Source organism: Orbicella franksi, chromosome 15, assembly GCF_964199315.1.
Source record: "Orbicella franksi chromosome 15, jaOrbFran1.1, whole genome shotgun sequence".
NCBI lineage: Eukaryota > Metazoa > Cnidaria > Anthozoa > Scleractinia > Merulinidae > Orbicella > Orbicella franksi.
Window position 1 is genome coordinate 16,982,139 of NC_138159.1, and position 18,321 is coordinate 17,000,459.

General features: G+C 39.3%; 2 protein-coding genes across 5 annotated transcripts; both read right to left on the reverse strand.

The window, feature by feature from the left end:
- Positions 1-28: 28 nt before the first annotated feature.
- LOC145469616 (uncharacterized) lies at positions 29-4,127 on the reverse strand. The gene is made up of 2 exons (XM_081453372.1): positions 3,068-4,127; positions 29-2,658 (listed from the first exon to the last, which is right to left on the reverse strand). Exons 1-2 carry the CDS (start codon positions 3,303-3,305, stop codon positions 2,147-2,149), a joined length of 750 nt encoding a protein of 249 aa, XP_081309498.1. The 5' UTR covers positions 3,306-4,127; the 3' UTR covers positions 29-2,146.
- Positions 4,128-4,266: 139 nt separating this feature from the next.
- LOC145469614 (fibroblast growth factor receptor homolog 2-like) lies at positions 4,267-11,543 on the reverse strand. 4 transcript variants are annotated; one of them, XM_081453369.1, is made up of 7 exons: positions 11,365-11,543; positions 10,427-10,504; positions 9,216-9,503; positions 7,951-8,259; positions 7,382-7,456; positions 6,396-6,537; positions 4,267-4,355 (listed from the first exon to the last, which is right to left on the reverse strand). In XM_081453369.1, exons 1-6 carry the CDS (start codon positions 11,489-11,491, stop codon positions 6,416-6,418), a joined length of 999 nt encoding a protein of 332 aa, XP_081309495.1. In that variant the 5' UTR covers positions 11,492-11,543; the 3' UTR covers positions 4,267-4,355; positions 6,396-6,415. The 4 variants fall into 4 exon arrangements, with proteins under 4 accessions (XP_081309495.1, XP_081309496.1, XP_081309497.1 ...); XM_081453370.1 differs by having other exon boundaries at positions 4,268-4,355; positions 6,478-6,537; XM_081453371.1 differs by having other exon boundaries at positions 4,273-4,352; positions 6,478-6,537.
- Positions 11,544-18,321: the final 6,778 nt, after the last annotated feature.

Here is an 18,321-nt window from a genome sequence, read left to right on the forward strand (position 1 = left end):
TGACCCCATGCATTTGCTGATTGAACAATACTCCTTTGTTGATTCTTGTGTTATTATAAAAGAAGTTTGAAACCTTGAGAAGTAAGGGCTTGTAAAGTGAATAAAACCCATCTGCATGTGGTGTGCAACACAAGATACGTAATAAAACGTTCGAGTAAAGAGTAAAGCTTTACTTGATAAAACAGTGAGCATCGAAGAAAGTTATTTGAAACGTTCAACTGTGACTTTCCAGAGTCAAATAGAAGTATAGAAAAGTGACAACAAATAAATAATAGACTGCATACCGACAATGATCCTGTAAATATAATGGAATTAGCAGACTAGAATTTAAGGCCTATCTGAAGACTGATGGTTAAAACATGCTGCAAAAGGAATGTTCCTTAACCAGCTTCACGCATGAGCAGAAGTGCAAACATCGAGCAAACAGCATTTTTTTTTTAATTTGCGGAGCTGTCATGGAAAGAGATTTATTGATACTCACAGACGATTATTAGTAGCCTATAGAATTTATTACTAAAACAATTGTAAAGGTTTCGTGAATAACACTTTATGGTTTTCTGCTAAAGAATAACAATTCATCTTTCAAACTATGAGTCTGCACATAAAGAAAATTTTCAGTGCAGATGTATAGCTGCAGGTACGTGGGTGAATGCAGCCATGTTTCCCGAGGTTAATCCAGTGCAGTGCATGGTATATTCAGCAGTGCGGCTCCTGTGTAGTCAGTATAAGCCTTGTACAAAGATTGAGTAAGTAAAACTATTTCGGTCGCGTAAATTCCACGCCCTCAAAGTAAACATTGAATCTGGAACCAATAATTTGAATACTATAGTCATCTTTTATGAGATATACCTCCTTAAGGTTGTCTCTTATTCAAGTGATTGAGAGCGGATTAAGAGAGCGCCATATGTCTGGCTTTCTTAGATAGCTTGGATAAATCCACTTTTTTGATGCGTGAGAGCACCATTGTATGGGTGTGTATTGGAATACATACTATATGCAACTGAATGCACAGGACGCTATTAAAGATGAGAGGTCTTTCGACATCGCTCACGGTGTTTAAAGAAGAGCCTCTTCTGCTGAGACTGTTTGGGTCTTGGTTCTGAAACATTTCTTACAGAAGCGGCATTTGCACAACAATGAATCTTGAAGTTATCTGAGAAGGATAAACCGATGATCATCGCAAACATACTACATACACACACAACATACTTATTCCAATAAAATGAGCAATCAAACATTTCCGGTGCTTCAATACTCTCTTCTAGACTCGTATTAGCTTATAACATTGTCAGTGATCTCGTAATGTATTCTAAAAATTTCGCGTTGGTGATATTTGTTTACCGTTCATTATCTGGTTGGTAATAACTGCGCGTGTAATAATTTAATCTTCTCAGTGGTTAACAGACAAGCTGTCACTCCTTGCATCTATACTCGTATGAATAGAGTCGACGGCGGTATTGAACACACGAATAGCCACGTCCCAAAATGCAAACTAAATCAGGGTCGCTGCAACCACAGAAGAACAGACTTAAGCTTTTCATTAACTTTGCATTTAAGTTTGGGAATAAAGTGATTAAGTTTGCAGACAGAATTAACTGCTGGAGGTCGGAGCAGCTGTGTAGGATTGGACTGTTGTTCTTGTTTTTTGTTTTGTTTTGTTTTGTTTTTTTCCCTTTGAAGGCACGATCTTTGAGGTCGAATAATTAAATGCCGGGCTTCGCGAGGGGAGTTCACCGCGGTGGAAAACGAAGCTGCAAGAAATATTCCTTCCTGACCATGATGTGGCCTCGTCACTGCGCACGCGTGACAAATGGAAAACTTGCAACGGTTTTGTGCTATTTATGCTCTGTATGGCCCTTTTTTAAAAATCATAAACCAGCGTATTTCACTTTTCGGCTGTTTTGTTTCTTAACTGATACGTTCAATACGATACTGTTAACGGTTTGTCTTCCTGAACGCGGAAGACTCTATTATGGTTATATAAGAATGAATTGTCCGTTTTGAAACTGGACATAGACAGAAGTGGAGACAGAAATTAATTAAACCATACTATCATACTTTAGTAACTGTCAGTTGCGTCCAGTATTATGTTTTCTAACGATCGTACACGTACAGATGGATTATCGGCGAGATAACACAAAATAAATTACGCGTGATACCTAAATCCTTTGTACAGACCACAGTCAAAGCAACTTGATAGATGGGTTTGTGGCAAGTTTGATATACTCTGCCATCCATTTATGTTTAAACAAGTGCTACATTGTAACTCGTGTGCACGCCTCGGTGAGAAACTGGGATGTATTCTCTCATAACTTGGACAAGTAAAACGCGATGGGCAGATGTTTTGGTTGATTTCCTCGTGAGGCTCTTCACGGACTTTTGTCTCAACACATATGTCACTTAGCGTTTGATGGCCACCATCATCACAGGTCATCTTCTTGGACTTCTTTTTTTCCCTTGCGCGGCGGTTCTGAAACCAAATCTTAATGCGGTTTCCTGGAAGCTTCAGCATTGCAGAAAGCTGTGATACTTTAGCTGCGGTAACGTAGTGGGTGTCCTCGTAGCTTTTCTCCAACTGCAGGAGCTGTTCTGTTGAAAATGGAACTCTTGGGCTACCACTTACCTTTCGTCTGTTGACAGTCTTACGATTTTTTGACCCTGCAACAAAATTGCAAACATTTTCTTAACTTCCAAGCTTTTTCCGTATCTCTCAATTTTTTTTACCTTCCACTTTGTGTCTGTGCAGCGTTTGTTCTATTGTGAGTTAAGTTTCTCGTACTGTCGTAGCTATGACAGAACATCGGTCTTTAAGTCACTTTGCCCCTCGTGCCTTAAAGAATGTCTCGACAAGAATACTGAGGCTGCTGCAGTAAGGCCCATACACACATATTGGGTTCCCTACTTAGCTTAGTATTTTACTTTCTTAATGATATTTTGTAAATCTTCTTTCCCTTATTAAATTTACATGAGACAATTCTTCAGTAGTTATTGGCACTTCCCGTAATATAACTGTCTTAATTTACAAAGAAGTGCTTACCATTGAGAATTCAGAGCTCTCAAAACTTACTTGGAATTTTTGGGGGAGAATACCGCGTGTACGCCAACCACGGAAGATCGCTGGCTACCGTTCTCTCTACAGGCAAAGGTGTTCCTTCTTGAACTCCTTCAGTTTCCTTGCTGGGAACACGTTCGGAAGAAAGTAAAACCTTCGCAGGTTTTTCTTCCTTGAGAATATTTTCGATTGAGAAGTTTAGATTAGGTTTAGCTGCAGCAGTCGTCATACTGAGGTTCTTTTGTGGCTTCATGTTACTTTGTGAGAAATTTTGGGCATAAAAAAATGTTTACTGCATTATTGGAATAAATGAGCTTTTGTTGAGCAGTTTCAAAAGCCTGAAGAATGTGATTTACTTAATGTATATTTACACTTAGTACAACTTTTGACAAGCTTTCATTACTAGCAGATGAGCGTGTGGACTTAGACGTAATGTACTTATAATCCTTATCCTTGCTCTCAGGCCGCGCAAACGTGATTCGCTTTAATCTCAATGAAAGCTGGGTAATCTGTGATATTTTGCGTTCATCTCTTAAAACTACCCTTCATAAAAACAGACTACTTCAGGCTAATGTCATGGCTTTAAAACTATGCCTTGTTTACCAAGGCGGCCTTCACAAAGTACGGTTTTACTTTCAACACGATTGTATGAAGACGTATCCATTAGAGTGATAGTAGAAACTAGCCGCGAAGTAAACAAAGAGTGATGGGCATTCGTTTGATTTTGTCTTATGCAAAAAGCGACCGACGTAACTTTATACACGCAAAGCATCGCTTTCGGGGATTTATTGTTTTCCCGGTATTGCCGTTAATCCCACAATAAAGGTATAAATCTGACAAGTTTATTCCACTGGACGTACTTATTATTCACCTCCCAGCTCAATTCACCTCGAACCCATTTCAAGAGATCATTCATTAAAACACTGCCCGCACCCGTAGCTGTTAGCTCGTCCGCAACTCGAAGCGTTGCACCGTAACGCAGAGTCGCACCCCGGAGCTTTAAAAACGTTTTGCCAACTGCGGCATTTTGCGCTCGGAACCGAAACGTTTTTCTTCTTGCTGATAGAGCTTTTGACTAATGAAACTGATCCCTGGTTACTGTTTCCCGGAATCCTGGTCGCGTAACCTCATTGAGGTCCCGATTATGCGGGTTCGTCTGGAAGCATGCGTATGCTTTCCTTGTTGCCAGGCCGTTTGCTAAGGCAGTGGAGCAACGACTCTTATATAAACACAGCATCATCCGAACACCATCGTTACTCAACTTCTGTTTAGTTTCATATTCCGTGAGAAGATTAAGCGGCTGCTGCAAGAAATAAAAAAGAAGAAATAAAAAAAACATGTCCGCCAGTAATTATAACTTATTTATTCATCTTAAAGCAAGTTTTATCGTAGTTCATTTTATTAATTGTTACCACAGGGTGCACCTTTAATGTTTCTACCCCTTATTTTATAAAATGGTTTAACTGGCAGATTATTTTATAAAAAGCTATAGTACTAATATTGTAATAAGCTATAGCACTCAAGATATTGTCCACAAGGCCTTCACCAGGTTCACTCAGTAGATCTTACTGTGCACGCGGGCGCGAATAACAAAGTATGATCTCGCGTGACCGTAGCTGGATACAAGTTTCTAACTAAAGTAAAGCTGTTTACTACCTGCAGTTTTGCTTTCAGGGCGGGGTTGAAGGAGGGGTCGGGGGGGGGGGGGCGACGCTTAAAGGCAGAGAGTACTATTTCAAAGGAGTGGGTGCCAGGTTGTTACAAGCTTCTTGCTAAAGTAAAGCTATCGTTACCTCGAGGAAGGGGAGGGGGGCATGGGTAAAGAGGAAGTCCTGTTTCAAATAATAGATCAGTTAGAAAGAATGGAACTTCTATATTCCATATTTGCATCGCATCACGTTTCACTTTATTTAATTTTGTTACGTTACATCACACTTCATTAACAATTTTACAGGCAAAAAGGAATCGAGAGGTGATCAATAAAAAAGAGCTTCTCAACAAAGGTAATTAAATAAGATAAAAAGAGTAATAACTCGTAGATAGTGTGGATCATTACGGAAACTTTCTAGATTCTGTTACACAGTTGTTTCTGCGGGGTGGGGTGGGGATTGAAAGTTAATTAACTTGAATCAGTATGGTGGTAACTAAGAATAGTATTCAAAATTATAGTGAAGTGGTTTGCTTTCTCCGACTTCAATAATTAGGTACAGCAGATTATTTTCAATCGACTGTGCCGTTTTTAGTCACTTTTTATAGTTTCGGGGTATGGTCAGATTGAGAAAAGCTTGCCGTTTGTCTTCATTTACTTGTTACACGATCACTGACTAAACAACACACAGAGAAATTCATAAATATGGCTTTAAACCCAATAGATGTAATATTGATAGATTTATTGGGCTAGAAATCACCAGGTGCCAGGTTGTGTTGTCTCACGTGGTGCCAAGAGACTATGATCTAAGAGAACAAATCCCCGTTCCCCATGATAATCATTTTCAATCAATCTATTTTAAGCTTAAAATCGTAAGTCTCTTGGTGGTGCCCAAATACTCTGTCACATTTGACGGTCAGAAATCTTCGGCCCATCTCCATAAAGTATAGCCCAGTTAGTTCAAACTAAAAGACGCGTGAAAGAAATAACAGCTACAATGTATGCAAAGCCTTTTTTTCTTTGCGTACACTGGCCTTAATTAAAACTCGGGTGAATACGATTTTAAGCTACCGTATTTCACAGTTATCTGTACTGTTGCTATTATTACACGTCCATATTTCTAAAATTTGCTGCTGAATTTTCAGTTGAAGGTGTCCGACGAGTCATCTGTCTTCCGTTTGATTGCACAATGAAACATGTTTTCCTGCCGAGTGATGCAACTAAAACTAGTGAATTAATCTAAGAAGTACAATACGAGTCAAGTGATCGTCAGGTCGGAACTTATCCCGGTGCTAGGAGTATTTCCACTCTCCCCCCTGCATGGTATGCTATTCCATCACAGGGTTACCCCCAGCATTACGTTCGTCGGTACCCATTTTTACACTTGGGTGAATTGAGGCACTGTGAGCGTCAAGGGTCTTGCCCAAGAACACAACGCAATTACGCTGGCCAGGGCTCGAACCCGGACCGCTCGATCCGGAGACCAGCACAGTAACCATGACGCCACCGCGCAATCGATGTCACCAAAACGGCATTTACGGCTGTCAATTATAAGAAATATTCGATAAAAAAAAAACTATACCAGCGCATTACTTTCTGCAAGCTAAAAAGGGTTTTGCCTTTTACCCTATATCACCATTACTCTAGTACAGTTATCTTTGTAAGGTATTTTGCAGTTTTCATTATCTTATCAACCTCAACACTTCAGGAAGCAATCAGCAAGACCCCAGACATCCATGTAAAGCCATAGGTATGTACACAAATATCAGCAAGTAACCTTGAAAAACGGAGCAAGACCCTTTGCTTTTACTTTGTGCCACGAATACACCATTTGATCCTACAATTAAAAGAGGGCGTTAAAAAGTCATGGTGGTAATACGGTATCCACTATCTACAACAGAATAGATAATGAATAACGTAGCGAATCAGAGAACGGCATTCGTCATAGAACGCTAGAAGACATATGCTAAACATGCATATACATACATTGTGAATCTTACCCTTGTTTGCCCAGATGGCACAGAAAAAGTGGAGAAACGAGTCTTATAGCCCAAACAGGCCAGCATGTTACAAGACCTTACGCAAACGCGACAGCAGAGATCTTGAAAGTTTGTTTCCAGAATATTGTAACCGTGTGTAAAATCCCGGGGGGGGGGGTACTTTGGGAATTTCTGGTTGGGGAAGTGCCGCTGGGACCCTGGAACCCTTAACCTATACCAGAGCTAGTTCAGCTGAATTTTGCTACCCTATACTAGAGTATACTAGAGTAAACTCCCCAAATCCCCCCATCTATCGACACTGTTGAGGCTGATTTGCGTAAATTTAAACTTGCCGATTTGGTTGTTTTATATTTTTGAGTGGCAATTCCTGGTTTCCTTAGTCTACATAAAATCTTCAACCAATTAATCAGTATTGTGAAAAATTATAACCTATTCTAGACCCAAACGCTCTGATTTATATACGCTATCCTAGAGTAAACGCCTTGAAAACCATACCCTTCACAGCGGCACATACCTATATAGCCCATATATGTCAGTGCCCCCCTCCCCCGGGTGTAAAATCCAGTCAGAGTGCTCGTCCTTTAACCAGCGTTTTAATGCATATATTGATAGTAATTATCATCCGTTACCTCTTGAAGAGCAGTTTTATATTTTTTCTACATAACTGTTGTTTCCACCTACCTGGCAAGACAGCTGCGGGGATTCGAATAGCTGTGTTTCCTTCATGGGGGCAAATGTAACCACTTGGACATGGCTCTGAAGAGAAAAATCAATAGCTATAGTCAATGCCGTGGAGTGATCATCGAAGAGAGAGTAGTAACGTGCGGTCTCGTTTGTTGAAAGTAAACGTAGAGCCTGTGCAGCAGACACATGAATAATGAACATTAAAGGTTTATCTGCAAAAGCTGTTTTTACCATCAGGTGAAGTTTTGATTGGAAAGGGTATTGTCACCAAGCGTGAAAAGAGCCATGCTATTTTGTACGGAGTGTCAATTGAATCAAACGATATATTTAGAAATGTGAAATAAGTAAAATAATTCTAGCAAATTGAAAAAAAACTTTCCATTCATTCACGGTTCACGAAATATTAGATGAGCACATCCTGTACCCACATTTTTAATGAGGCATGCGATATAAAGATGATAGCGGTCGTCGATTGTGATGACAATGAAGACGATGATGGTTAGAGTTTAAAGGATGCGTTTTGAGTTGACTGTTAAACTAATTGATGTCTATACGGTCAAACATACCTGTCTCGAGATAGAAAGTCTTATTAGCCTGTCTTCCGTTTCTGTATCCCAGACACGTGTACAATCCCTCGTCATTTTTGGTCACGTTTACGATCTCCAGGTAAAGCATCATTACTTTAGCACCAAACATGCGTTCGTGTCTATAGACTTGACGTTCGTTATCCGTTATTCTTTCACTGTTTCTCAGCCAGACACCAGCTTGCGCGTGGAGCATGCTGCATTTCAGCACAACACTTCCTTGAAGGATAGCTTTTTGCCGATTGCCAGCTATCTTCACATATCCAATCTGGACTTCTTCGGTTGTATGAGCTGTGGAGTAAAGATAGTTTTGTCAGTACACATGAATACGTATTGAGCTTTGTGATGCGCATATATTTTATAGCTTCATGATGTGGGGTTTTGTAACTGTTAACAAGTTGGATTGAGTTGGAGCGCAGCCACTTTCTGTTATTTGTTTCTGCTGGGTAAGAGATTTTACCTTCGGAGGCCTTCTAGGTAGTATTTATTGGTTCATGAATTTGGTGGTGGGGAAGAGACGGGGGTGGGCGTGGGTGGGACTCCCATTTCAGTCTATTTTTTGGCCAAATACTATTCCTATACCTATTTTTGTCTGTGATTCCCAGTCCCAATGACGCAAATTTCATTTTCCTAGTGAAAACAAACAAATCCCAGTTCGCATTTCACCCCTTCAGCCCATGTCTATGCACCAAGTGAGTGCCAGAGAATTGTTGGAGGAGCCCGATAAAATGCTGCGGCAATAATTTGCTTGGTCCAGCACCACATTCAGGGTGAGTTACTTCCAGTTCGCCTAGTCACTTGCACCATGGAACCTTACTTTAACTTACTTCTATCGATCCTTAGTTAACCTTGTTTTACTACTGGGTTAGCAAAACTCTTGGATTCTAGAAAACTAATCTTACAATTTTCTTCCAGGACTCAGGTAGACTTCTTGAAAATTAGCTTGTTCCCCCAATTCGGGAAAAAACTTTTAGATCTTCGTAGTTATATGAAATAAGCGAATGACTTTTCGGTTATAACCTTCGCCACAAACAGTAAGTCTGCTGCTAGCTAGAAGTGTACAATTTTTTAATTTACGTCACGAAATGTCTGGGTTCTGGATTCTGGAACTTCGCATTTGTATCCTAGAAATTTCTGGAATTCCACCATATCTGAGTAGCATTAACCCTGACACCATTAATGTTACTATAACTAGGCCAGTGCTAAAGCAAACACATAAACATTAACATCAACGAGCAATGACTCACCCTTCACATCAAGAACACATGTTTTGTTGACGTTTCCATTGGCGTTAGCAACTTGGCATGTGTAGTTTCCACCATCGCTGGTCGTGACAAATTTAATTTTGAGGGTTTGATAGCAGGACTTCCTATCAACTGTCACGTGACTCTTTCTTTGTTTGCTGATTGGTTGTCGGTTATGGAACCAGGTTATGTTAGCGAAGGTTTTGGAAAGCACCTCACAAGCAATTTCTGTGTGTGCGTCCATTTTAATTGGCAGTTTAGGGCAAGTCATATCCACGTTGGGTGTTCCCCCTGAAGGAAAACAGATAATAATCCACAACTATAAACATATGGTTCCGCAAAGTCAAATCGATAGCGAAAAGTGCCTTTATGTCAGTAAAAGTTCGTCTCAGTGTACTTTTGATTCCCATCAAACGTAAGGCAAAGATGGATGACTGTCATTTCAGCTCCACTATGCAGTACACAACATGAAGAAAAAACCGTCAAGTTTTCTTTGGCAGTTTCGGTCGTGCCGAACAGTACGGACGTTAGATACCACCACCTCTTATCTGACACCCAAGTACGTGGCTCATAGCATAAAACAGAGCTGAATGACAAGGCTGAAAAGGCTCCCGATTGGGTTCAGTTTAGGGCGAGAAAAACATCGAGTGGTCTTGGGAGGCAAAAATGGCGGGTAGACTCACGGCTCTCTTCACTCGCGTAATTTTTTTTCGCTCTTGCCGGGAGCCTGGTCACAGGCTATAAATACTTGAAAGACTTGTTACATTTGGTATTCAACACTTATACGTTAAGATTTTCATCCTACTTGAATAGTTACAACTTCTTATGGCCTTTATACCAGGAGGCCAAATCCTCAGTGGAACGCACTTTCAAATCAATATCGCACTGTTGCAGATTAAAGCACTTCCACAAATTACGTTTGTCCTGTAGTTTTGCATTTGTCTGCTTTTTTCGAATTTTCTTTCATTATTTTAGTTTATTCAAGAATAAATAAAGTTTATGTATGTATGTAGGACCAGCTGCACTGTTCAGGGGAAGTAGTTCTCAGTGTGAATGTATTGTAATAATTATGGACAAACCTAAAACTTGAGGCTCGCTTTCAGCCAGACTTTGGCTCGTATCGAAACAGAAACGGTTCAGTTCCGCCAACACGGAAATGTTTTATTAGGATGCTATGATATGAGTGCGCAGGGTATCCTTAAACCATGACTTACCAAGCGTTTCCGAGTCGTTTGTGTCGTGTTTAATACCGTTGGGACCGCAAGTGAACGAAGGATGTGGTACATTTGACGCTGAAAAGAAAAGCCTGTTCAAGTTATAATGATTAGCAGAATAAGTTTTACTGAGCAACTAATACTGCCACTTTAAACTGACGGTCTCAGGATTCCCGCTTATTAAATACAGGGTTAATTGTAGAAGAAATCAAGGACGGTCTGGAAGACGAAAAACAGAAAAGAGATTAGATAATTGGATATGCATGCACTGATCGATCAAACTCAAACGTCAGTTTCCTGTTGAAACAACAAGGCTCACCAGGGTAATAGAGTGGAACCTCGATATCACGCGGGCTAGGGTACTTGCTAAATATGTTCGCTATATTTTGACTATTACCGACTGGGGCGAAGAATATCGTTCGTTATTCCGATGACCTCGTTATATCGAGGTTCTGTTCCATACATTTGTCAGCATTTGACTGTTAAACTTTGGCTAGGGCTGAAGAATATCGTTCGTTATACCGAGGACTTCGTTATATTCGAGGTTCCACTGTGGCAGTTTCCCGAATCAATATACAAATCACTGCGAGTAAAAACAGAGAGCTACAAGGTTTTGATTTCAGTCGTTCTACGAAATAACTAAGCTGTCACATGCAAGTGAAACTTGGCAGAAGCGTTTGAACGCGCCAAATCTTGGCGATCTTTTAAAACTCTCTTACCGCCTACTTCCGTTAGCTACAGACTTGGTATTTCCGTCGGCGACGAACCAGTCATCCCATCAACCTTTTTTGTTCCAGATGTATAGATCTCGTTCAACTGAGAAAACGTTAGTCTTTCCTTTATATTTCCGAACAAAACGAGGTACAGCATTAGCTAGCATTGCAAACCGAAACTTGCTTAAATCTACCTCGTGCTGATCGAGTTTTTCTCGTACTTACCGTTCACAATCTCTTGTAATACTGCAAAGTAACTGAAAACCAACATCACGTACTGTAGCTTTTGTCTTCGAGCCATTTCCACTGGCTTTAGGCCTGAAAAATTCCTTGACGAGATTGAGTTGTTCATGACTTAGAGTCGTTGACACTCCTGTAAACAGGAAGCGTTTCGCTTCAGAGGTTTGAACTGAACTGCCGTAAGTGAGCTATATTTAGTTTATTGAACATCGAAACACGTCAGTGTCGACAGTGAAACGATATATACAACGAAATGAAAACCGCACTGACTATGTCACTGGTACAAACCGAATTTCAACCGTTCAACGCAGAAAACTGACATGTTGAATTAAAATCTCTTAGTATGAGAGTAAGCTAAGCCAAAGTTGCTTTCGAGCTGCACTCCTAAAGAAAAGTAAATGATAGCAATAGAAGATAAGGCGTGCTGTTAAGACTTCCGCTTTCCATCAGAGGCCGCGCTTTGATTTGTCTGCATCCTTTCAACGGCAACTTATTGAAGTATTTCTCGGAACTGAACTATAAGCAATTGCAAAATCATGCAATACCATCTCGCGACCGCGGTTAAACAAACAGGGAGCGGCCGGTGGAAAACCTTATGAGAACAGGAACAAAATCCAAGAGTTCACTTTTACAAACTTTACAACAATATTTACTACTCGATACATAAAACATTGTATTCTGTGAGAATTTTGTAAGCCATATATGGGCTCATTACAGCTGGCAGAACTTTGAAGTGTTTCAAAAGCCAATATCTCCGCCAATATTCACACACATGTAGCTAAATTTAATTTCTTACCCATAAGTTTCACAAGCTTTTGAATGTTTGGAACCACTTTGTGTCTTGCATGATGCGTTCTCCAACACAGACTGAGTCGTATGCTAAATGAGGCAAAACGTAAACAATGACGTCGGCAAACATTCCCCTATCTTCTCGCCATCCCATCTCCAAGCCAAACACGACAATGTGTTTCTATTATTTTTCAGTTTTCTCCTTTATGAATGAAAGCACTGAACAACAACAGTTTATTTCATTATTCCCACTGATGAGTACATGGTATTACCTAAAATATAATACAGTACAGTTAAAATGATGCAAATAAATTACAATAATTTAATTGATTGAGTGATAGTATTCTGTCTGTAATCCATGCATGAATGGATATAGGCAGCTGTAAGTCTACAGTCATGGAGTCAACATTATTGAAAAGAAAGAGAATTTTCGAACTTTCATCTAAAATATCAAAATGGTTAATTGTATTTTCTATATATGTTTTCAAAAAAGTTCAAGCGTAAACTATCGTAAAGGTGACAGGAAAGTTTTAAATACAACTCATTTTCAACTTCATTCAAATGACAGAAAGGTCAAATTCTAAGATTTTCTGGGGTTTGGGAAATTGTATGTCTGCCATTTTCTATCCGTAATCGATGATTTCCGAGGCGAAATTTATTTACCGCTTTTTTATGCGAGGGATTCTTTATTGTATTAAAAAAAACATCGGGTAGAATGCCTGGACATTATTAATTATTCATGACCGGCGAAGCGGCAAATTTGAATGTTTGCGTGTCGTGAAATGCCCTGATTAAGAGAAGAAAGGGTCCAAATTGGCCCAATAGCGTTGATAAAACTTACTGTTCTGGTTTCCAGGAGTTAAAATTTCAACTTTCACGCGCGGCTTTTTGAAGAAGAAGGTTGAATCTTCAATTTAAGCCGTTAAGTAAGTTGATATATGAGGTATAAGGAGTAGCTTTTTGCTCTTGAAAATGGGCAAAAATTGGCCATTTTTTGTATGGGGACCGTTTTCAGAAGCAATTTTCAGACCATCTAAACCGGCCTTCCTAATTTTCACGCACGGCAAATGAAAGATGGCTTTTTACTGAAACAAAACCCGTTTCAAATTTGAAAATCGGTCCACAGGAACCTGTAGCTTTTTGAGTTTGAAAACTTCTTGTTGGAGTTGCATTTGAAAATGGCGCGTCTTCGATGGAAGAGCTATTGTCTTAAGCACACGTCTGTATAACAATGGCTGTCAAAACTAAACAATACCCATTCAAGAAAACCACTTGACTGTAACTGCTTTATGACGATCGGTTTTGAACATTGAGTAAAAAATCAACTTCTGTTATGTTTTATCAAGTTTAACTGATGTTGAGTCATTTCTTTGTTTAGAGTTAATCGAACTTGAGAAATAAATGACAGGGAGATATAGGTTATCTTTGCGAGCCCGAGACATTTTGACGGCTTTAAAATTGCGAGACCGAGACTTTTTAAAAGTGTTTTAAATTCGGGCACGAAACATTTAGTCTCTTAGACGTTCAGATATCATTTATAAATGCAAACAAACAAATCTGGACTTCAAGAATTTCTTAGCCTTACCAAAACTCGAGATCCCGAGACAGCTTCGTGGAAAAATAGAGGCTGCGAGAGGTACATACCTGCTAAAAGAAAGAAACTGCGAAACCCGTGCAATGGGTCGATCATTTTGCGACATACAAGGACCATTCCACCACCCTTCATCGTGGTTAATGGATCGTTAATGATAAGCATCAAGCGCCAAAAACCTTGTTTATTAGTGTTAACCTTGGATGAAAACTTCAAGATTTAATCGTAGTTTATTACAAGATTGGAATAAACATTCACTTCTGGTGGCTTCACGGACAATTGCACTTATTTTGAGGAAAAGAGAAGCTTCAGTCTGTCTGAAGAGAAAATGATTTCGGTCACTTGATCTGACACGGTTTGTCTACGAAACCACCACGTTTGCGATTCTTAAATGCCTTGAATACTATGTCAGTCTTGAAAACATTTAACTTTTGGTCCACAATTTCCAATGCTTTGAACATGCCAGACTTGGAGTGTTGCCTTTCGTGTTGCATCTCGGCTGCATGAGGACCATCTCAAGGCTCCTTCTCCTCCAATCAAAACAACAAATGTCCATCATGTTTACATATGTCCCTAGAAATGCTATTTTCACCGTCTAATACATTAAATTTAGCGTCATAAGCCTATATTCTCGACCAACCAGAATGTGCAATTCTTCTATTCACCTGTGGAAATTATACTTAAGATACTGAGTTATTCCTTCTTTATGCTATAATTGTTTGGCAAACAACAGTTATTTCTCTTGGAAAGATTTCAGTGTAACTCCATAGTTCATAATGTATACAGTTCTCTGCTCAAAGAAAACAATAGTTTGGCTTTGGGAGTTTGCTCAATTAGCGTTACATTTCGGCTGTTCTAAATCCTTATAACACAATGTCAATTTTGTTGGATTTCGCGTCCAAAATAAGAAGTGTGTGGCATATTTCAGCAGTCTTTTGGAGTTTTCTGCCATTGGCGTAACTCATTTTACCAACAACAACAACAACAACAACAACACGCACTTTGTTACCAAAATAGAAAAACTCTCAGTTACAAAAAACAGATAACTGAAACAGAAAATTCGCCCAGAATACTGAACACCTAATCAAGCTGAGTGAAATTAAATAGAATTTATATAAAGAAGTTGGTTGGCAGTAAAGCGTAAAAGGGGGAGCAGTAAGGAGACAAAACAAGGGCAAAAAAGAAGAAAAAATACAATAAATAAGTGAGCGGAATAAATCAGTTAATCACTAAATACCTAGAAATAAAGTAAATTACCAATAAATGAGTCACTAGTAAATGCGAGATGAAAACTCATGGATGTTGGCACTATGATTGTAAGATGTTAAGCTTAACTTAGTTTTCGAAACGTTTAAGGGGAGGTGTATATACTTTCATAAAAAATTAGTTTTAACCAATTTTAATAAAAAAAAAACGTGTCTCGTTAAGAAATTTGCTGTTAGTAGAAGCTTAACCAGAAGTCAATAAAATAACGCGCACAAAAAAAAAAAATAACTAAACAAATTAAAAATAACAATGAATAAAGATAAACAAATAACTCGATCGTTCTATGGAACCGTCCTTTCGGTCCCAATGAAACGGCCAGTGCGACCACCTCGTTGATGCGGCCAACTGTCACAGTCTGAAATCCCAGCCTTTATAATTCTTTATTGTTTCACCCCGTCAGGGGGTTATACGGCCACTCAAACCACTTACACTGTATGTTCATCTTTCCATTGTTAATACCGTGTGTACTGATTGAAGGTTCATTTTTTTTGAAAAAAAAAAAAACTATATCGCATTCCAGATGCTTATTAAAAAAATTGTTTAGACGTTCAATTGTGATATATCTGTTAAGACGTCACTCAATTTAGGCCAGTCATGAAGTTTGACCCTACGCCGTTAATATGGCCAAATCTTCATGGCCCGTTGGTAAATTTAATATATTAAGAGGGTCTGGATGGGGTTAACTGACAACTGACAATTGCCAAAAAAACCTGACAACTGACAAATCCCCGAAAATTTACCCGACAACTGGCATTTGCAGTCAGATTTACTACAAACAGACCAAAGGTTTTAGCCCTTGATATTTGTTTGAAATTCATTGAAATATTATTACTTTAACCTTTTGTCGTTTAATGTTCGCGCTGTTTAGATTGTTTTCAGACCCAAATCATCACACTGAGCTTCTATTAAGTGCGTCAATACAAATAATTTACAACTATATTAATTTTGACCCTCAATTTATCTTTTCCATGATCCTCAATTAGCAGAGGCTTGAATGTAGTTGCAACAAAATATGGCCTCTCTCATCCGCAGAGGTTCAAAGAGGTTTTCAGGTGGAGAGAATCCGCTGAACAACGTTTCGAACCTCTGCGGAGGAGAGAGAGTATGGCCTTGGTATATTTTACACACTGTTGCGTAACAAGGCGTAAGGAGTTTCTGCGCACTGTATGGGAATGTGATCTTCTATAACAGTGCGAAATATAGAAAAAAAAATTAAATAAGACCGCCTTAAACCTGGCATTTTTAACTATTTCAGGTTATTTCAGGTTGCCAGCTACCCTTATTTTAATTTAATTATTATACTACTATTGTAATTTAATTTAGAAAAAAATAAGGGATAAATAAAGCTGTTATTGTTGTTGACTTATTTCGACTGTTTGAGTGCCACTTATATTTTCGTGGCATTTTGGGGCCGATTTTAGCGATTTTAGTGAGTTTAGTTTCATCGTTTCCGTTCCCTACGTATCGCTGCTCCCGAAATTTACATTTGCAAATGAAACAGCATTTTCCGGAATTTCTGGAAAAAGGGAAACCTCGCGAGGTACACCCAAATTTTTCCGAAATTTCTTAACGGGAATTTCCGCTTCACTTAATTTTTTCCTGTCGAAATATCCAGAATCCTAAGTGGAATGGTTCGCTTTTCAAAAATTCAACAATTTCCGGATTTTCTGGAAACTTTCCGTACCATTTCTCACCGATTCGAAGTTTTCGGAATTTTTGGGTGAATAAAAAGTGCTTTAGGAGAGGTTTTAGGTCTTCAGTTAATTATTAAGCCACTAACTGACAAATGACAAATGGCCGAGAATTTAACCGACAACTGACAAATAGACGAAATAACTGACACTTGCACTCCCATCCAGACCCTCTTATTATGGGGGTCCACAGTTGTTACTGGAATAACTTGTTAACGGGGAAGGTCACTCCAAAAACAGTGTATTTTTTTTCCATCACCAATAAAAAGTTCACATTGAGTTGAGTTACTCACCGTTGTTTTAGCTTCTGAAATGGATGCGATCCTAATGAAAAAGAAGTGAAAAATTCGACACCGGGAGCCGCCATTTTGAAAGGATCTTGCAGGCCAGGCCGCATATCCGTGACGTCATTCCGTCCGAGAATGTGTTTGTTCTTAAACAAGCTGAAGGAAAATTGACTCTGTTAGTGTGTGACTAAAATGCTTGTGCTGGCGACCAAACTTGAAAACTTAGGGGCCAGCTGGACCCAAGTTTTTTTTCTTGAAATTCGAGCCCCGTAGTCCAGCGAGGACCTTCAATTTCTTGCGCAGAAATAATATTTACCAAATCAAGTCAACGACAGTTCTGCCGGGAAAAAATATTTTTACAAATGAAAAGTATAACTGATGAACTGATAGCTACCTCTTTTCGTTCCTTGCGATGCGCCGTTCGCTTGTAATGTGTGCCTTTACAAGGGCCTTCCGTTGAAAAATTGTCGGAAAGCATTTTTCTTCAATGACCTCGTTCTAGTGTTTCCATTCACAAGATCAAATCGGTATTCAGTTTTGAAACAGTCGCTTGTGAAATGCTCGTTGGACACATACACATTTTCGAGTTTTTTTGCATGAATCTCTCATCCGATCCTGACGTAGTTGTTCGAACCACTTCTTTGGCAATTTTTTGTTCTTTGCAGGCAAATTAAGGAAAGTCACTCCTCTTTCCCTATCCTTTTCGGTTCGGGTTTTACAGCCCGGGGCCGAACATTTTAGCTCACAACTGAATAAACGAATTTAGAACAGAAAGGAAGAGCTTCAGCCTTTGAGCTTCGCGCCAATTCAGACGAAATGACGTCACGGATATGCGGCCTGGCCTGCAAGATCCTTTCAAAATGGCGGCTCCCGGTGTCGAACTGTTCACTTCTTTTTCATTGGGATCGCATCCACTTCAGAAGCTAAAACAACGGTGAGTAACTCAACTCAATGTGAACTTTTTATTGGTGATGGAAAAAAAGACACGATTTTTGGAGTGACCTTCTCCTTTAAGCCACTCGAGTACGCTTTGCAGACCATTTTTTAAAAGAGTCAATCGTAATCTAAATTATTTGCCACTGGGCCACCACACCGAAGGAAACAGTTTTTTTAAAAAAAAAAATTTCGATGTTTCCCGGAGGAGGTAGCCTGTGGTTAGTGGAAGAGCGGGCGATGATGTATTAGATTATATTAAATTTAGCCATTGCCACGTGACCATAAATCAACCAATGGGAGCGCGCGTTAGACTCCAGCTATATAACAACATTACTTAAGGTTATTCCCCAGTATTGCATTGCGCATCCCTACTGCGCATAAT

Bases quoted from the DNA above. Each gene is read 5' to 3' on its own strand.
- LOC145469614 (XM_081453369.1), bottom strand. From the start codon at position 11,491: ATGAACAACTCAATCTCGTCAAGGAATTTTTCAGGCCTAAAGCCAGTG. The intron at 8,260-9,215 runs GTGAGTCATTGC...TTTACTCCACAG, and splicing joins ATGTGTTCTTGATGTGAAGG to CTCATACAACCGAAGAAGTC. The intron at 7,457-7,950 runs GTATGTTTGACC...TTTTCTCTTCAG, and splicing joins GACTTTCTATCTCGAGACAG to AGCCATGTCCAAGTGGTTAC.
- LOC145469616 (XM_081453372.1), bottom strand. From the start codon at position 3,305: ATGAAGCCACAAAAGAACCTCAGTATGACGACTGCTGCAGCTAAACCT. The intron at 2,659-3,067 runs GTAAGTTTTGAG...ATTTTGTTGCAG, and splicing joins TTCTCCCCCAAAAATTCCAA to GGTCAAAAAATCGTAAGACT.